Source organism: Cystoisospora suis (genome assembly GCF_002600585.1).
Source record: "Cystoisospora suis strain Wien I chromosome Unknown contig_4441, whole genome shotgun sequence".
NCBI classification, from domain to species: Eukaryota; Apicomplexa; class Conoidasida; order Eucoccidiorida; family Sarcocystidae; genus Cystoisospora; species Cystoisospora suis.
The window spans coordinates 1-15,019 of record NW_027157233.1 but is presented as its reverse complement, the minus strand read 5'-3'; the positions used below and the strand labels follow the sequence as shown (position 1 = coordinate 15,019).

The window sequence follows — 15,019 nt, the reverse complement described above, 5'->3', positions numbered from 1 at the left end:
CTGGTTGCGACCGAGTTGGACGAACTGGTTGCGACCGAGTTGGACGCCCCGTTTGTGACCGAGTTGGACGCTCTGACTGTGAACGAGTGGGATGTCTCGAGGCTGAACTGGATGCAGGCCGTGATGCTGAACGTAATGGGCGTCCAGAATCCGACAGAGGGGGGTCTCCGGCTGCTGGGCCAGCCGGGTGGCGTGACGTTGAGAGAGATGGGCGTTCTGATTGTGCAAGATACGAGTGACGTGGTGTTGACCCGTGGGGAGCCCGTGATGGTGAACGCCGAAGGCCTGGTACTGCTACCGAATTAGAGGGGTGTCGTGATGTTGACTGTTGAGACTGCCTCTCTGGTGGTTCTGCGGCAACCCGTTGTGATTCGGGATGCCTACGCGTTGGCTCATGGCGAGAACGGCGCCCTGACGCTGAAAGGCGTCGTGCTGGGGATCGAGGCAGGAGCCCGAGCGCGGGATAAGGGGACCCATCGGACCCTTCGACTGCTGATTGAGGAGTCCCTTGGACTTCTGGACGCCTTGCCGCAGCTGCTCCCCAGACGGGCCTGTTGAATGCCCGGCTGACTGAAGTGACGGCGTGGATCCGCGCGGGAGGCCAATGTGAATGATCGATCCGAGTCGAGGTCCGCGCAAAACGGCGACGCCGCGTTCCGCTCGTGAGCGGGTAACCAGAACTGCGTTGACTTCTCCATGTTTGAAGGATTGAGACCGTTCCTGGCAGCGGTGCACGGAGCAAAAGCGGGCCCAGGTGAGCGTCCGGCTCGGTTGCCAACAGGGGATGGCGTGCTGCTGGCGGTGGTGTTGGGGGCGACGACGACCACGTTACGTGCTGGTCTCCGGCAGTTTGATACGGACTTGGTCGCTCGAGTACTGCTTGGGACAGAGAGAGCCCCTCGTCACGCTGTCACCACGCCGCCATGACACCGCAAAAAATCATCGGTTCCACTGCAAAGCGTGGATTTCATAAAAAAGCGGAAGATCTTCATTTATATCAGTCGAAAACGTCAGCGCATCGTAATAGAACACCTCTCTTAGCATGCACTCACATAGGGTGAGAAAGTCACCTCATAACGTCCGTCTTTACCGCTGTCCTCAGTCCGATGGCCACGGTGCGAGTGAATTACCCTTTGCAGCATCGCCTCGAGCGTGTTCGCGAGCACGATATTGTCTTCACGAGAACTAAGTGCCATATGCATCGCGGGTTTCACAACAGTCAGTTGTACACCAGAATCTTCAGAACTACCAAACGGAAGAGAGGGTTGGGCTTGACACTTTGTGAGGCGCTGCTGTCCTTGGCGCGCCTGTATGTGTCATCTGCCGCTTGGGTCGTTGACGTCACTCACCACAAAGACGAGAGAAGCAGACACCGTCTTGGGAGAGGATGCTGTTGCTGTCCATGACCCCGGCTCGACGTCAGATCCAGTTGTTGTAGGCGACAGCAGCGGAGACGGAAAGCTGGAAGCCTCCACCCACAGAGTCGTCAGCGCCGAACCCTGGCACGGCTGGGCCGCCTGATCGTACTGACACATACGATACAACGAAGACGTCGAGAGCAGGCCAGCGCAGATATGCACTCTGGCTGCAAGCCGACGACAGATGGACAGCATCGTTAATCTGGATGAGAGAGTGCTGACTCAGCTGCAAGGCAAGTGTCTTCGCGTGCCGCCCCGTAGTCTCGTGACTTACGGGCAGGCCTGACAGTGTTTTGCTTCGACGTTCGAGTGCCACAACGCCACGCGCGTAGCGGTAGACTTACGCCATTTGGGACAAATGTGGTTTTGCAGTATCACCTTCACAAACAAAACACAAACGTCTCCATTCACCGCTTGTCGGTTTCAATGCCCCTCCGGGAGAGACTTGGTCACCGGTTTAGCAACGCTACGGAGCGGGATATGGGAGACTACGGAGTGTCCGTTCAGGGCGACTGGTTCTGTGAACCCTCGTCCCGCCTCCCAGCCTGCGGAGGAGCGGCGGCTGGTTGGAGCAAACCGCGTCCGCGGATAGGTACCAAAGCAATCATACAACGGCAAAAACCACACAAGATTGTGGGGAGTTGACTGGTGTGTCTGTCGTAGAAAGGGTAGTTTCCAGAAGATGCGCAGTTGTGTGTGCCGAAACCAGCTGCCTCTTGGGTGTGTCTCCGCGTCGCACAGCAAGGTCCGCTAAGGCTCGCTGTCGCCCAGGACGTCGGTGTTTGCTGATCTGTGTCTAGGCGTCCAACAACGTCCTAGGTGCTCTTTCGTAAAGAGTGTTACTGCGCCTGATCCAGCCGAGGAACCTCTCTTTCCCCCCTTATACCCCGGCGGCAGCAGCCGTCTCGCGACGGGGAGCCTGGGGAGACACGAGAGCGATTCATTGGAGTCGTAGTGTGCGCACTACGCGTGGCTCGACATAGACACCTAGGGAGTGCAGTTCCCAAACTATACAGAAGCACGGAGCACGCTACTGAGTAGCTGGCAATGCGGCACTCTTCTCGGCTTGCCACTGCTCTCTCACACAAAGCAAGTGCGACGTGGCGGGATGGCTCCAGCGTACCTGACACCCCAGCGAAAACGACAAAAGCAGGTGCAGATTTCTTTGCCATTCTGGAAGACAGACCGCTCTTTGAGGAAACACTAGGTGAAAGAGGTTGCCGTATTTTTCCGTCATTTCTTCAGAACTACACTGCGGGGAAGAACAGGAACTGCACCTTCTATGAGTGCCGCTGGAGTTCTCACTGTTACGTAGAACCCCCGCCGAAACGGCGGCCCTTTGGTGGGATATCACTCGTACGGTTAGTAACGCGGAGGCCGCAGAGATCCAGGGAGAAGCAGGGGAAGTACAGATCTCAAGCGATCAGAGGGCCGTACATCATTACTCCGCCGTTTGTTGTGGTGAGATGCGCACAATTCTGTAGTGGTCACCGGTCGTTCTCCCAAGGACCCCTTAGTAGTGTGTGTTAGTCCCGTGCAACCGCGAAGTAGAGCATGAGAAGGTGTTCGAGTGATACGTTCTCCAGAGCTATCCAGTGTTCATGTCTCTCCATGCGGGAAAGAAAAAGAACAGCGGACAGAGCCCGGGCGAAGAGGAAATACGTTGTTTCACTTCTCATTGAGTCTTCACCAGTGCGCGACAGGAGGAGACCTGCTGACTCCTGGAAGATGTGTTCAGTGCGACAAGGAACTGAAATCCTTCACACAGGTGCACCAAGTACGGCGTGGCACGAGTGTCACTGCCGGTGAAGCATCACCACTTCGAGAGCCTTGACGAACGGAGAAGTCACGAAACTACTCTCGGCGCAATTTGCAGTCAGCCTTCCTTGCAGTCTCTCTTTTCAACTGATTGGCGTTCACTCCAGATGGACTCGAGGCTAGAAACGAAGAAGACTAAGACGTCCCCACCCCGGAGGAGTGCAACGTGTTCTCAGGTCCCCTCGCGTCCGCAATGTTTTGGGGCGGGACAGGAAAGCGACATCGTCAGACTGAAAGAATCTCTCACTCTCTGCAACACTTCTCAATGCGCAAGTGTGACAACACTATAATATTATGCTTTTTCAAGACAATGGAGGCCGCCGTCACAGGTAACAAGTGGCACGTCCCGAGGGGTGTCCGACCAGCAATCCTCTCGGCGCTCGTAAGGAATTCACACGCATTCGCTGCGTGCTCCGCATCAGCGGCGCTATTTTCCCGTCATGAGCGTCGGCATGAACATCTTTGACGCGGTCTATAGCACGAGGTGTCGCCTACTGGTAACACCTTTCAATGGGTAGTGTTGATCTCCGGCTACAAGTTAGGCGGGCGGCGACCGCCCTCTTGATCGGCGCAGCGGGTACGCTCGTCACCACGCGACGCGTGGGCACTGACAGTCCAGAAGCCACTTCCGCTGTCCTCCGCCGGGAACAAGGTAAGTTGATCCGGAAACGGGGCTTTGGCATTTGGAGAACGGAAGGGACTGACACACGGCTCGCGTTTCGCGCTGTGGGCAAGCACCTGCGTCAGTCGACGGCACGCGCCCGCGACCCCATCAGCAAGATAATCCTTTCTACCAGGCGAAATAGTCTTCATCTCTAGTGGTCCCAAGAGTATAAGTCATGACCGGCGGCTCCGGAGCCGCCGGAGCGCTCGCTACCTCGCAGCACGACCCGACTTGCGGTTAGGCAAGCTGGAAAGCAAAGACACGTGTTCACTGGGGTGGACTGACCTGGCTAGGGATCGCATGTGTGTCTTGATCTTGGCAATGATATCTAACTGCCTGCTAGCCGTCTGTGAACGTTGAACAACCTGAAATCTCAACGAGAACAACGACGGCCGCCGTCCCCGCCCCTCACCTACCTCGTCTCCGATCTACGTTGCAAGGCCAGAACGCACAGCTCACAGGAGCTGAAGCTTCTGTAGCATGTTGCTCGAGGAATGAATGTAGTGGGCGAGGGACAGGGATTACACCGGATGTATCGTTACGTCGATGCAACAGAGTCTTTTTCTAATGCATGCGCATGCGGACTTTTCTCGTTGTTTTCTCTATCAAGGGAAACTGCGGAGCCTTAGCTGTTTCTCTGCGACTGGGAAAAGAAAAGACTAGTATTTCTTCCCGCCACCTGAGCAAAGAAGAGATGAGCGCCCTTCTGAGCACAGACTTCCTCCCTCCAACCTCTTCTCTCTTCGACAGCTTCGATGTTCTCGGGCACAGGGGCTGCATCCAGTCAGTCTGTCGACTGTGAGAGAAAACAACGACCGGAGGACAACAGTCCTGATCCGGCGGGTCGAGGGAAGTCTGCAGGAGGTCATTGTTCTCATTTTTCTAACGGCACCCGACTCTTTCAAGTGCCGCAGGCCATCCGAGGGCGAAACAGAAGTAGCAGAAGAAGGTAGGCTATTGTCGCACTAGCGGAGAGAGTAAGAATACTTCTCTTTGAGGTGGAGGAGAAAAGAAGAGAGAGCAGCACATGCACATGAGGGGCCTCGAAGGAGAAGCAAGAAGGAGGTCGGAATGCCTTTTGTTCTTCTTCAGAGTCACCTGTGAGGTCCATAGGAAAGCAACACCCGGGAGACCCTGACCGGACTAAAGAAACAGTCACAGCCCGTCTCTTTTCTTGTCTTTTGCCTCTCCGACCTGCTGTTTCTCTCCTGTGTCCTCATCATACCGAGAGACCAAGATAAAGAGTCGTTTGTCGGCACTTTCTATTCTCCCTATCTCTCAACTACCACAGTCAAGTGTTTGATGATTCGGTGCTTCTTTCTCCATGTTTCACCCTTGTAATCTTTCTTCTTCTCCTCCTTCCTTGTTGTTGTCTTACTTCGTTTCTCTTCCTTTATCAGCACGCCTATGACGAGCATCCTTGTGCTTCCCTCCTTCATACCCCTTCAGATAGCAAAGGAGAGAGAGAGAAGAGAGAGAGGAAAACAGGGATATCTAGACTGTTCACTCCATTCATGAGAAGAGAGTTACAAACACAGAGAAAAGGAGCACATATACACACAGCATAGCATGTCAGTCCTCATAATGGAGAAAGAAAGGGAGAATAAGAAGGATGGAGATGAAGAGAGTGATGCGAGAAATTCCAGTCGTCTTCCTCTTCTCTCCAGCACTGTCAGGGATCGTAAGCTTCCAGAGATGGAGCCAAGCATCGACATAACTGTTAAGAGAGATGAGGAGAAGAAAGAAGATCCGAAGGAGACAGGAGCAAAGGTTGCTGACAGAGAAGCAGAGGAGGAGAAGAAGGGGGCAAAAGACAAGAAAAATAAGAAGGCTTTAAACAATATGCCTCTAGACCTTCATCTTCTTGGCAAGAATCTTGATCCTTGTCACCATGATAGCCACCATAGTCAAGATGTCCGTCAACGTATACCTTGTCCTATCGATCCCCTTCATGATATCTATCTCACTAAACTTTCAGCGCATGTGAAGAAATGTACAAAGATTCGAGACCTTGCCTACTCACACCTCTTTCCTTTCGTTCTTCCTCAGTGTAATCTCTCTCTCTTCTCTCTCTCGCAACAGAGCGAAACCCATGAAGGGAGAGAACAAGACAATGAGAGAACAAGACAAGCCAGAGAAGGAGAAGAAACAGAAGAGAAACAGAAGGACGAGAACATGACTGGCATTGTCTCTCAGACATCCCACTCTGCAAATCACCATATCCCTGACAGAAATGTTCTGAGGGACAAAGAGAAAAAAGAAGAAGATGAGGCATCACTTGTCAAGAAGAACGGAGACAACCGAACAGCCTCACACAGTCATCATAATAGTCTTCGTCAAAGCACACCTGATCATGCATCGCAGGACACTCACTATGTCTCTCCTCTCTCAAATGCCACCTCTCCTTCTGAACCTTCGTCTTCTGCTTCTTCCTCTCCTTCTGAACCCTCATCTTCTTCTTCTTCTTCCTCTCCTTGTCTTCCCTCTTCTTGCTCTCCTTGCCTATTTGAAGATCTCGATGCTCTCCATTGTCGTGTGGTGCATGCAGTCATTCAATGCTGTCAACATTTAAGTCTTTCTCCGTCTCCCTTTCTTTCTCCCAGTCGCCTTATCTCCCCTAATCGTTCCTCAGACCAGACGTCCTTTCCATCTCCAAACTCTACTTCCTCTTCTTCTCCTCCCTCTCCGTCTCCTTATCCTTTCTTCAGCTCACCCTCTTCGACTTCACAGATGAACTCCAGTCATCAAGACAAAGAAGAAAAAGAACTCTCGCGTGACGTGTCTCTCCCTAAGAAGGCACAGCAGAAAAGAAAGAGTGAAGAAGATCTAGAAGACAGCTCTTCTGCTATGAAAGATAGCGTGACTACGGAAAGGAAAGAAGAGACGTGTTCTATGAGAGATACTTGGAGCCGTCTTTATCCAGCTGAAGAGCTTGTTGAAGGTCTCATATACACAGGGGATAAGAAGAGGAAGAAGACAGAGAGCTCCAGAAGGATAGCTGTCGATCAAAACTCCGATACTTCCTCGAAGATTGAGGGGACAGGGGATCTTGTTACGAACAAAACGGAAGAGACAGAGAAAGAAAATGAAGAAACGATCATGAATAACGAGACCAATCAAGAGGAAGAAGAAGAAGAGCTGGAAAGGAAGAAGAAAGTGTTGGTCTTCATGGATTGTGTAAGACGTGCAAGCCAAGTAACTGTGAATCAGAGACAGAGACATCACACTACTACTACTCCTACTTCTACTACTACTACTTCCACTCGTCAATCTGATCTGAGGGGAGATCAGAATAAGAAAGAGGAGGAAAAGCAAGAAAACAGAAATGGTGGAACTCATAAGAATGACATTTCTTCTTCTTCATCTTCTCTTTCATCCGCTCTTAACATTCTTTCTCCGTCATCTTCTCCCGCCTTTCCCAAGAGAATGAGGACACCAACTTGTCCATCTTCTTCTTCTTCTCTATCAGTTGACTCTTCGGTAATGAGAGAAGTGCATCGAGCTCTTAGGCGTTTAGATAAACACGAACTCCAAAATGCAGAGCTCGTTGCCATGTGTGCTTTGTCGAGGTTTCTTCCGTTTGATCAGGAGAGCCTAGGACGTCTTCTCGTTATTGAGCTAGGAGCAGGTATGTATGCTAATCAAAACAAAGAAAGAGTGAGAGAGAAAGAAAGAAAGAAGGAAAGAATGAGTGAGAAAGAAAGAGAGGAGGTGGAGTCCTCTCAGTTCCACGTGGGCTTCAAACATCTTTTTTCTAGTGTATTTCTCCTTTCTTCATATTCAGATTCTCATTGCGGCTACATAGAATCTCTTCATCTTATTCACAATATATCTCTCTTTCTATGTGTGCGTGTATCCACGTATGTCTGGAACATTTTCCTATGATTGCATCTCTCTATGCCTTGTGCATGATCTCCTTGCTTAATTCATACATATATGAATCTCCAGCTATACGATCTATCTGTCTGCCGGAATCTACCCATCTCCAACCTATCTACCTATCTTTCTTGAATCTCTCTCTCTATCTATCTATCTATCTATCTTCAATCTATGTATCTGCTTATGTCTCAGGTTTCTGATGCCTAGATATCCCTCATCAATGAAGGAGATAGGAAAAGAGATCTACCGTGAAGAAAGAGGAAGAAAACCGGCCTGCCTAGTTAATCTACAAGCGACCACCCGTGAAATCTCTTCTGTTGCTTGTAAATTATGCCCCGGCGGCTCATCCGTCTCCTCCCTCTCTCTTTCCAAGCTGGAACTAGAAATTCGCAGGAGAGAAGGAGGAGAAGAAGAAGAATGAATTCCTGAGTTTGTTTTCTGTGTATAGAGATGAACTGAAGTCCTAACATTTCTTCCAAAACAATCTTCTCTATCAAACAGAAAAGACGTTCCTCTCTCTCTTTCTCACTCTTTCTTTGCAGGAAAGGCTGCGTTAACAAGATGGCTAGCTTCGTGGGTTTCAGCGGTTCGTGGGACAGCATCCTTATCATCTCCGAGGGAAGTCGATTCATACCTGGGGAAGATTGTCTACCCTTCTTCATATAAGAAAGACTCCAAGACATCTTTCAACACAGAGAATCCTCTCTTCGCGTCATCGCACACAGGAACGAATGGCTCCGAAGAAGTGCAGAATAAGGAGATAGCGACCACGACAAGAGAAAGGCCTCTTTTTGCCAATGGCTATGCGAAAGACAACGACGAAGAGGGAGATGAAGATAAAGAAGATAGGCTTGTTCAATCAGCCAAGATTGAGAGTGGAGAAGAGGATGAAGGACAGACTTCTCCTGATTCGAAAGAGATGCAAGAGCCTTGTCAACAAAGGAACGAAGAAACAGACAAGGAAGAGGAGAAAGAGAATGGCGTCGATTCTTCTCATGGATCTCTTTCTCACTCGGGGGTGTGTAGAAAGAAGAAAAGAAAGAGTATAGATCTCTTTTTTGATCAAGAGATATCTCTTCAGAGAGGAGAATCGCGCACTATGAACTCTTCTTCTCTTCACGAAACGAACCACACGAAACAGGGGGAGAAGTCTAGTAGAAAGAAGACATCGGCACCAACTCGCTTTCTTGTAGTTGAAAGAGAAGCAAGAAGGAATACGAAGGAGAAGAAAGATGATAACTTACGTTCTATAAGCCGAGGGAAGATCCGAAGCCAAAACCCTTATCTCTATGCTCAGCAACAGCAGCAGCGCCCCTATGAGAAAAAAGAGAATGAAGAGGAGACATTCTCCTCGCAGAAGATGAACGAAGCCTTCACACTTCGACAGAAAGAAGACAAGGGAGACGGAGAAGAAGAGGGAGATACGAGCAGACGAAAGAAGGATGAGAATGATAAGAGAGATACGGGATTCTGTAGTGAGGAAAGAAGAAAAGAAGAGGAAGATGAAGAGGAGGAAGAAACACGTCATGTAATACGACTAAGAATTGATATTTGTAATTTTAATCTATCGGCTCTACTACGGTATATGATCCTTGGAGATACAAGCCAGCTAAGAACGTAAGTTGTCTTTCTCTAGAGTAGCAAGGGAGCCTCCTTCCTGTCAACAGAAGACGACCTTTCTGTTCTCCTTTCTTCAGTAATAGATGATAAGAGACGTCGCCATTCAGATATGCACTCTCCTCCTCACTCCCTGTCTCTCTACACTTTCTCTCTCTGTCTATCTGTTTCTCTCTCTATGTGTACTGTATACATCTAGAGAGAAAGAGACACATAGATATATATCTATATATATGTTAACAGATATATCTACATCCACATATCTCTCTCTTTATACATAGACACGCTATTGGAGCAGGTATAAACAAGAGCCATGCTTATGCATGCGCAGCTGTGTACATGTACATGACTCTATCTATCTTTCATCTATCAGCCATGTATCTATGTATCGTCGATCTACCTGTCTATCTCTTTGTGTAGGCTAATGTGGAGATCGTTTGGTATGCTCCCTATCTGGATAAGAGAGGGCGTGATAGAATGACAGAGGGAGAGTCTTACGGAAGTTGTAGAGAAAGCTCTTCATTACTCATCTGTACCTCACCCTTCCCGAGATAAACGTCTCACGTCGATATCTCCAAAAGACGTTTCCCTTAAGACCTCATCTTATCCCACTGTTCTTTCATACTAGGGGAATAGCTTGCCGAGCTATTCATATCTCTAGACAGTATGTATTACGTACGTATGAACATGTGTGTACCTATAGACGTACGTCCCTTTGTCGCTCCCCCCGAAGTCGATCAAACCGGGTGAATATCATGGAACTCTCCCATCGAAACAGTGCTTAGATACATAGATAGATTAAAGGTAGGTAGATAGATAGATTAAAGATAGATCAAAGATAGATTAAAGACAGTTAGGTAGATCAAAGATAGTTAGGTAGATAAATGGATAGAATTCATCTAAAACTTTCACGGTGCCTTCTATGTGAATTCCTCTTCACATGTCTTCTCTGTATCTTTGTTTAATCGATCGAATCACTTTTCTTCTGTTTCTTTGGACTTTGATCGTGTTGCTTTTCTTCTCATTACTCTTTTTCTTTCCTCTCCTTTCCAGGCCTCATATACCTCCGTTCTTCACGTTACTACGACGTTACAACTGCCGTCTTTTTCCTTCTCCGTCTCGTCAGCCTGGACACCCTCTTTCTTCTTCTTTGTCTGCTTGTTCTCTCCCCCCTTCTCCTTCACCTACCTCTTCTTCTTCCTGTGCATCTTCTTCGCTCCCTCACGTGTCTTCGTCAACGCCTGACCAACTACAGGGCGGCTCTCCTCCTCCTTTTTCTTCTCGCTCGAGTATTAATCAGATGGATCTCTCTTCTGGAGATACACGACAAAAAGGCGAGACTTCGAGCAATGATGCGAGAGAGCTTTCAACGCCTGTACTGTTGCCTGGGGGGGATAACACGAAAGGGGAGAAGAAGGAGAAGAAGAGAAAGGAAGAAGAAAAAGAAGATCAGAAAGAGGAAAGAGAGGCGAGTGTTGAAGAGTACTGGGAGCTGACAAAACGCTTAGGTTTCAAAGGTGGAGAGAAGAATATGAAAGAGTAAGCAAAAGATTCCTCCAGGCGAAGTCTAGGAGATTCTTACAGGCTAAGTCTTCTCGCAGACCTTCGATCTCGATGCTGTCTTTACAACGAGGAGCTTTCCTCTTCTTCTCCGCCCCTTACTGCATAGAACCTTTTCTCTCTTTCTTCTTATTCTGCTCTTTGTTTCTTTTCTTCTTTTTCTTCTTTGTCTCTACCTCTGGTCTTACTCCCCTTTCTTGTTTCTCTGTGCGCTTCTTGTCTGTTGATCTTCTTCTTCTTCCTTTTCTTTTTCTTTTCCTAGTCTTCTTTCCTCTTCTTTCTCTCTTTCTTTCTTTCTTTCTCCTTTCTCTTGGTTTCCCATGTCTACTTTCTCTGCTTCTCTTCTTGCCGTCCCAATTATTTCGCTCCTGCTGGTACACGCAGAGCGTTTCTTTTCTTTTTCTTCTTCTTTCCTTCCGTCACGTTCTTGTATTCTTCTTTTTCTTCTTCACAACTCTTTCTTCTTTTAAATCATGGAACGGCTGTAGACACGTGGCCTTTTGAAAGAAAAAGTATGCTAAGGTCTTTCTATGCTTCTTTTCTTCTCTCATCGAAGAAATCCATCAAGTCGTAGGGATGTAGGTTGTCCTTCTGTTTTTCTTTTTCCTCTTCTTCATTTTCACTCAACATCTACTTACGACACTGCATGCATGCATGCATGCCTAGAGACATCTCCCTTTCTTCTCTCCCTTCTCTTTTCTTTTGTTTCTTTACCTCATTCCTTCTTCATCCTTATTCTCTTCTTTAAGAATCGGTCTTCGTCACTCTTCTCTTTCTTCTTTTTCTTCCTCTGGGGGCCACGACTACAAAAGGGTGCTTTCTTGTTTCAGTCTCTCGCATGTGGGTATGTCTCTGGAAAGACTTTTTCTTCTCTCGGTGTGTGTGTCTCTCCCTAGTAGTCAAGTAAGAAGAAGATATTTTTCTTTTCTGTTACGTATGAATGATAGGAGTTCATCTTCGAGAGATGTGGATGTATGCTCTCTTGTTTCTTTCATTCTCTTAGGATTGAGAAGTGCTTTGAAGATCATTTCCTTCACAAACCTCCTGATACAGTGCTTGGTGTTGCTAAACATCTATGTGGGGGAGGCACCGATATCGCCCTCATGTAAGTACTTCTCATATACATACAGGTAGACATACATATCTACATGTTCATATGTATACTCTCTATGTCTATATATATATATATACTCTACATGCGCGTGTATCCGATTCGGTGACAGATGTACGTATATAGATCCCATATACACAGTTACGGACAGATGCATATAAATAAATATATATATATATGTATATGTGTGTATACATCAAGATACATAGATGTAAGGTAGACAATATATACAGATAGATATAGATACATTTATATCGCTGGCTAGCTAGTGTATAAAAGTACAGGTGTATCTCCTTCGTAGTCTAACCTTGTATAGTGATTGAAGAAGATCCTCTCTAGATGTCTATACATACAGAGAAATGTGTATGGGAGGGATCATCGTAACATATCGCGCTTGTTCCTTCATAATAGATATATTTCTCACCTATAGGGGTAGTAGTACTTGTAGTAGTAGTAGTAGGGGCTAGGCACTCAGCTGGACATCGTTAATGTCCCATCCTTCTCTTCTTTTCTTATCGTCTTTAGGTGTTTCGCCAAAGCTCTTAGGTCTTTCTCAGAGACACTTCACTCTGTCGAGAGAGAAAAGAAAATTGGGAATGAGACCTCTTCGCTTATTCATCCTCTTCAACCTGCTCGTATGAAGGAGATTTCTCCCACCTGTTCGAGAGGAATGGCGCCAAGTAACAAAGAAGAAGAAGAGGTCGAAACTGATTCAATAGATTCGCTAAAGGAAAAGAAGAATAAGAATTCGCTCTCTCCCACTCTTTGTCTTCCTGTCTCTTTATGTCTTTGTATCGCATCTTGTTGTCATCATAGGTAAGCGCTCGCTGCTTTGCCTCGGTTCTTGTTCGTTCGTCCACCTCTTTCCTAGAGATCTTCTTCGTCTTTCTCTCCTCACTCTTTCTTTCTCTTCTCTCTTCAACACATTCCATCTCTCTGTATATCGTTCTCAGTGAGAGGTTACCTAGATATACGTATGTATCTCTGTATAAGTATCTATATGTATGTGTGTCTGTCTCTCTCTACGTATATCTATATCTATACGTATATCTATATCTATGTATGTCTCTCTCTACGTATATCTATATCTATGTATGTCTCTCTCTATGTGTATTTGAATATATGTATGTATCTCAACAGAAGAAGCATGCGTATGGAGCTCTCCGATGGCTAGCACCCCTTAGATAGGCATACGAAACAACATCCTGAGACACCATGGGCTCGTCAGACGTCTTGGCGATTTCCGTGAGCCTAGTAATGAAGATGAAGAAGAGATGCGACCCTCCTTCTAAGGACTTCAGATGAAGACTGTTCATTCTTTCGCAGGCTTCATAAAGTTTCTCCATAGAACAAGATGCCCATTTAAGTGCAAGCCTTACTAGTGATAGACGTGTGAGATAGGGGAAGGTAGAAAGAGAGAGAGAAAGAGAGATTAAAAGTGAAGATGCCGTAACACTTACCAGCAATATAGCTTGTCGCTCTCTATCTGTTTCTCTATCGATATGATAAGTATGCTTGGGGGGGGGCCTTCCTTCTTTTTAACCTCTTGTTTGTCTCTTCGCTTTGTGCTTTCGCCAGTCAACTACTATTGATGGCGAGGCCAGTCATCTTTTACCATCTTCTTCATCTTTCTCTCCTTTCTTTATCTTCTCTTGCTTCTTTTCGTCAACGTGGTCATCTTGTTCTTCTTTTCTTACCTTTCAAGTCAGATGTGACCTAGACCTTGGCTCATCCGTCTCTGCTTTCTTTATCTTCTCTCTCTCTCTTTTCTTCTTCTTCCTCTTCCTGGTCTTCTTGTTTCACATCAGATGCGATCTAGATTCCTTCGTTGGATTAACTTATCTCACGTCTAAAGAGCTAGGATTTAAAACGTCTGAATTTCCTCTCCTCACCGCAGCTACAGGGTACGTCCTAATTCATACATGTGAAAGATACTGAAGAGAACAACACGAAGGAAGGTCTCATCCTGTATATCAAAAGGAGAAAAGAACAGAGGTATATCCGCAGCACTCTCATCCAATCTAGTCTTGCATATATATATATATATATACGTACTATACATATACATTACACAGTGCGAAGGAGGAGAAGGAAGAGATCGAGGAAGCAAAGCTCATCACTCTTGCCACTCCTAGAACTCCACCTAAGCAAATACTCCTACATAGGGATATTTATCTATATAGACATATATGTTTAGGTCACCGGAAACGGTCGATAGGTTCCACATGCTTCGCCTCGCGCTATCTCGATGGATGGCTGTATATACACCTCATGACCGGTCTACGGTCCGCTTTCAGTCTCGTACGTCTTTACTCTTGAAGTGGAAAGAGAAAAGAGTGTTTCTCGTAGAAGGACAAGGTAAAGAAGAAGAGAGAAGAGAAGGCATCCCCGCTCTTTTCGTCGATTGCATGCACCTTTGTTCATTCAGTGATTTATCTTTCTTCTTCTTTCTCTCATGCTCGTCATCGTACGACTTGAAAAGGAGCTTATTCACATCTTTCCGTCTTTCTGTGGTCAGATGGGCTACCGGAGCCGTGGGGAAGAAACAAGAGATCGGAAGGCTCATCAAAAGACTGTTTGATCTATGCAGGTAAGCTGGCTGGTAGATAGACTAGGTTAGGTTAGATAGATCTATAGATAGATAGGTCGTAGCCAGGGGTGCTGTATGTATTCTAGGCGGATTGGGTAGGGCTCACTATGTTATGAAGACAGTCTTAGGACTGGATGGAGTAGATACTCGTGTTGCCTGTAATTTCTCTGCTGTACTGACCCGTGGCGAGAACTGCCTCTCGTATTAGTAGTAGCTAAAAGATGTTTCATTCCGATGAAAAGACCTGTGTAATTGTCTTCATTTGGAGTGTCTATAATAATGCCATGAGGAAGAGCTCTTGCTTCAAGACAAGAAGCACTCTCCAAGAAGGGGAGAAGCTAAAGAAGAAGAAGAACAAGTGT

At 47.0% G+C, this 15,019-nt stretch overlaps 1 protein-coding gene across 1 annotated transcript; it reads left to right on the top strand.

Annotated features, from left to right (window-relative positions):
* Window positions 1–4,561: 4,561 nt before the first annotated feature.
* CSUI_008096 (methyltransferase trm13) lies at window positions 4,562–14,655 on the top strand (the record flags this gene model as incomplete). Its single annotated transcript, XM_068068235.1, has 8 exons — window positions 4,562–4,849; window positions 5,301–7,528; window positions 8,322–9,396; window positions 10,450–10,935; window positions 11,960–12,061; window positions 12,593–12,883; window positions 13,876–13,971; window positions 14,586–14,655. Coding segments are annotated over exons 2-8 (4,179 nt in total), but the record flags the coding sequence as incomplete, so codon positions are not given.
* Between the last annotated feature and the right edge of the window lie 364 nt (window positions 14,656–15,019).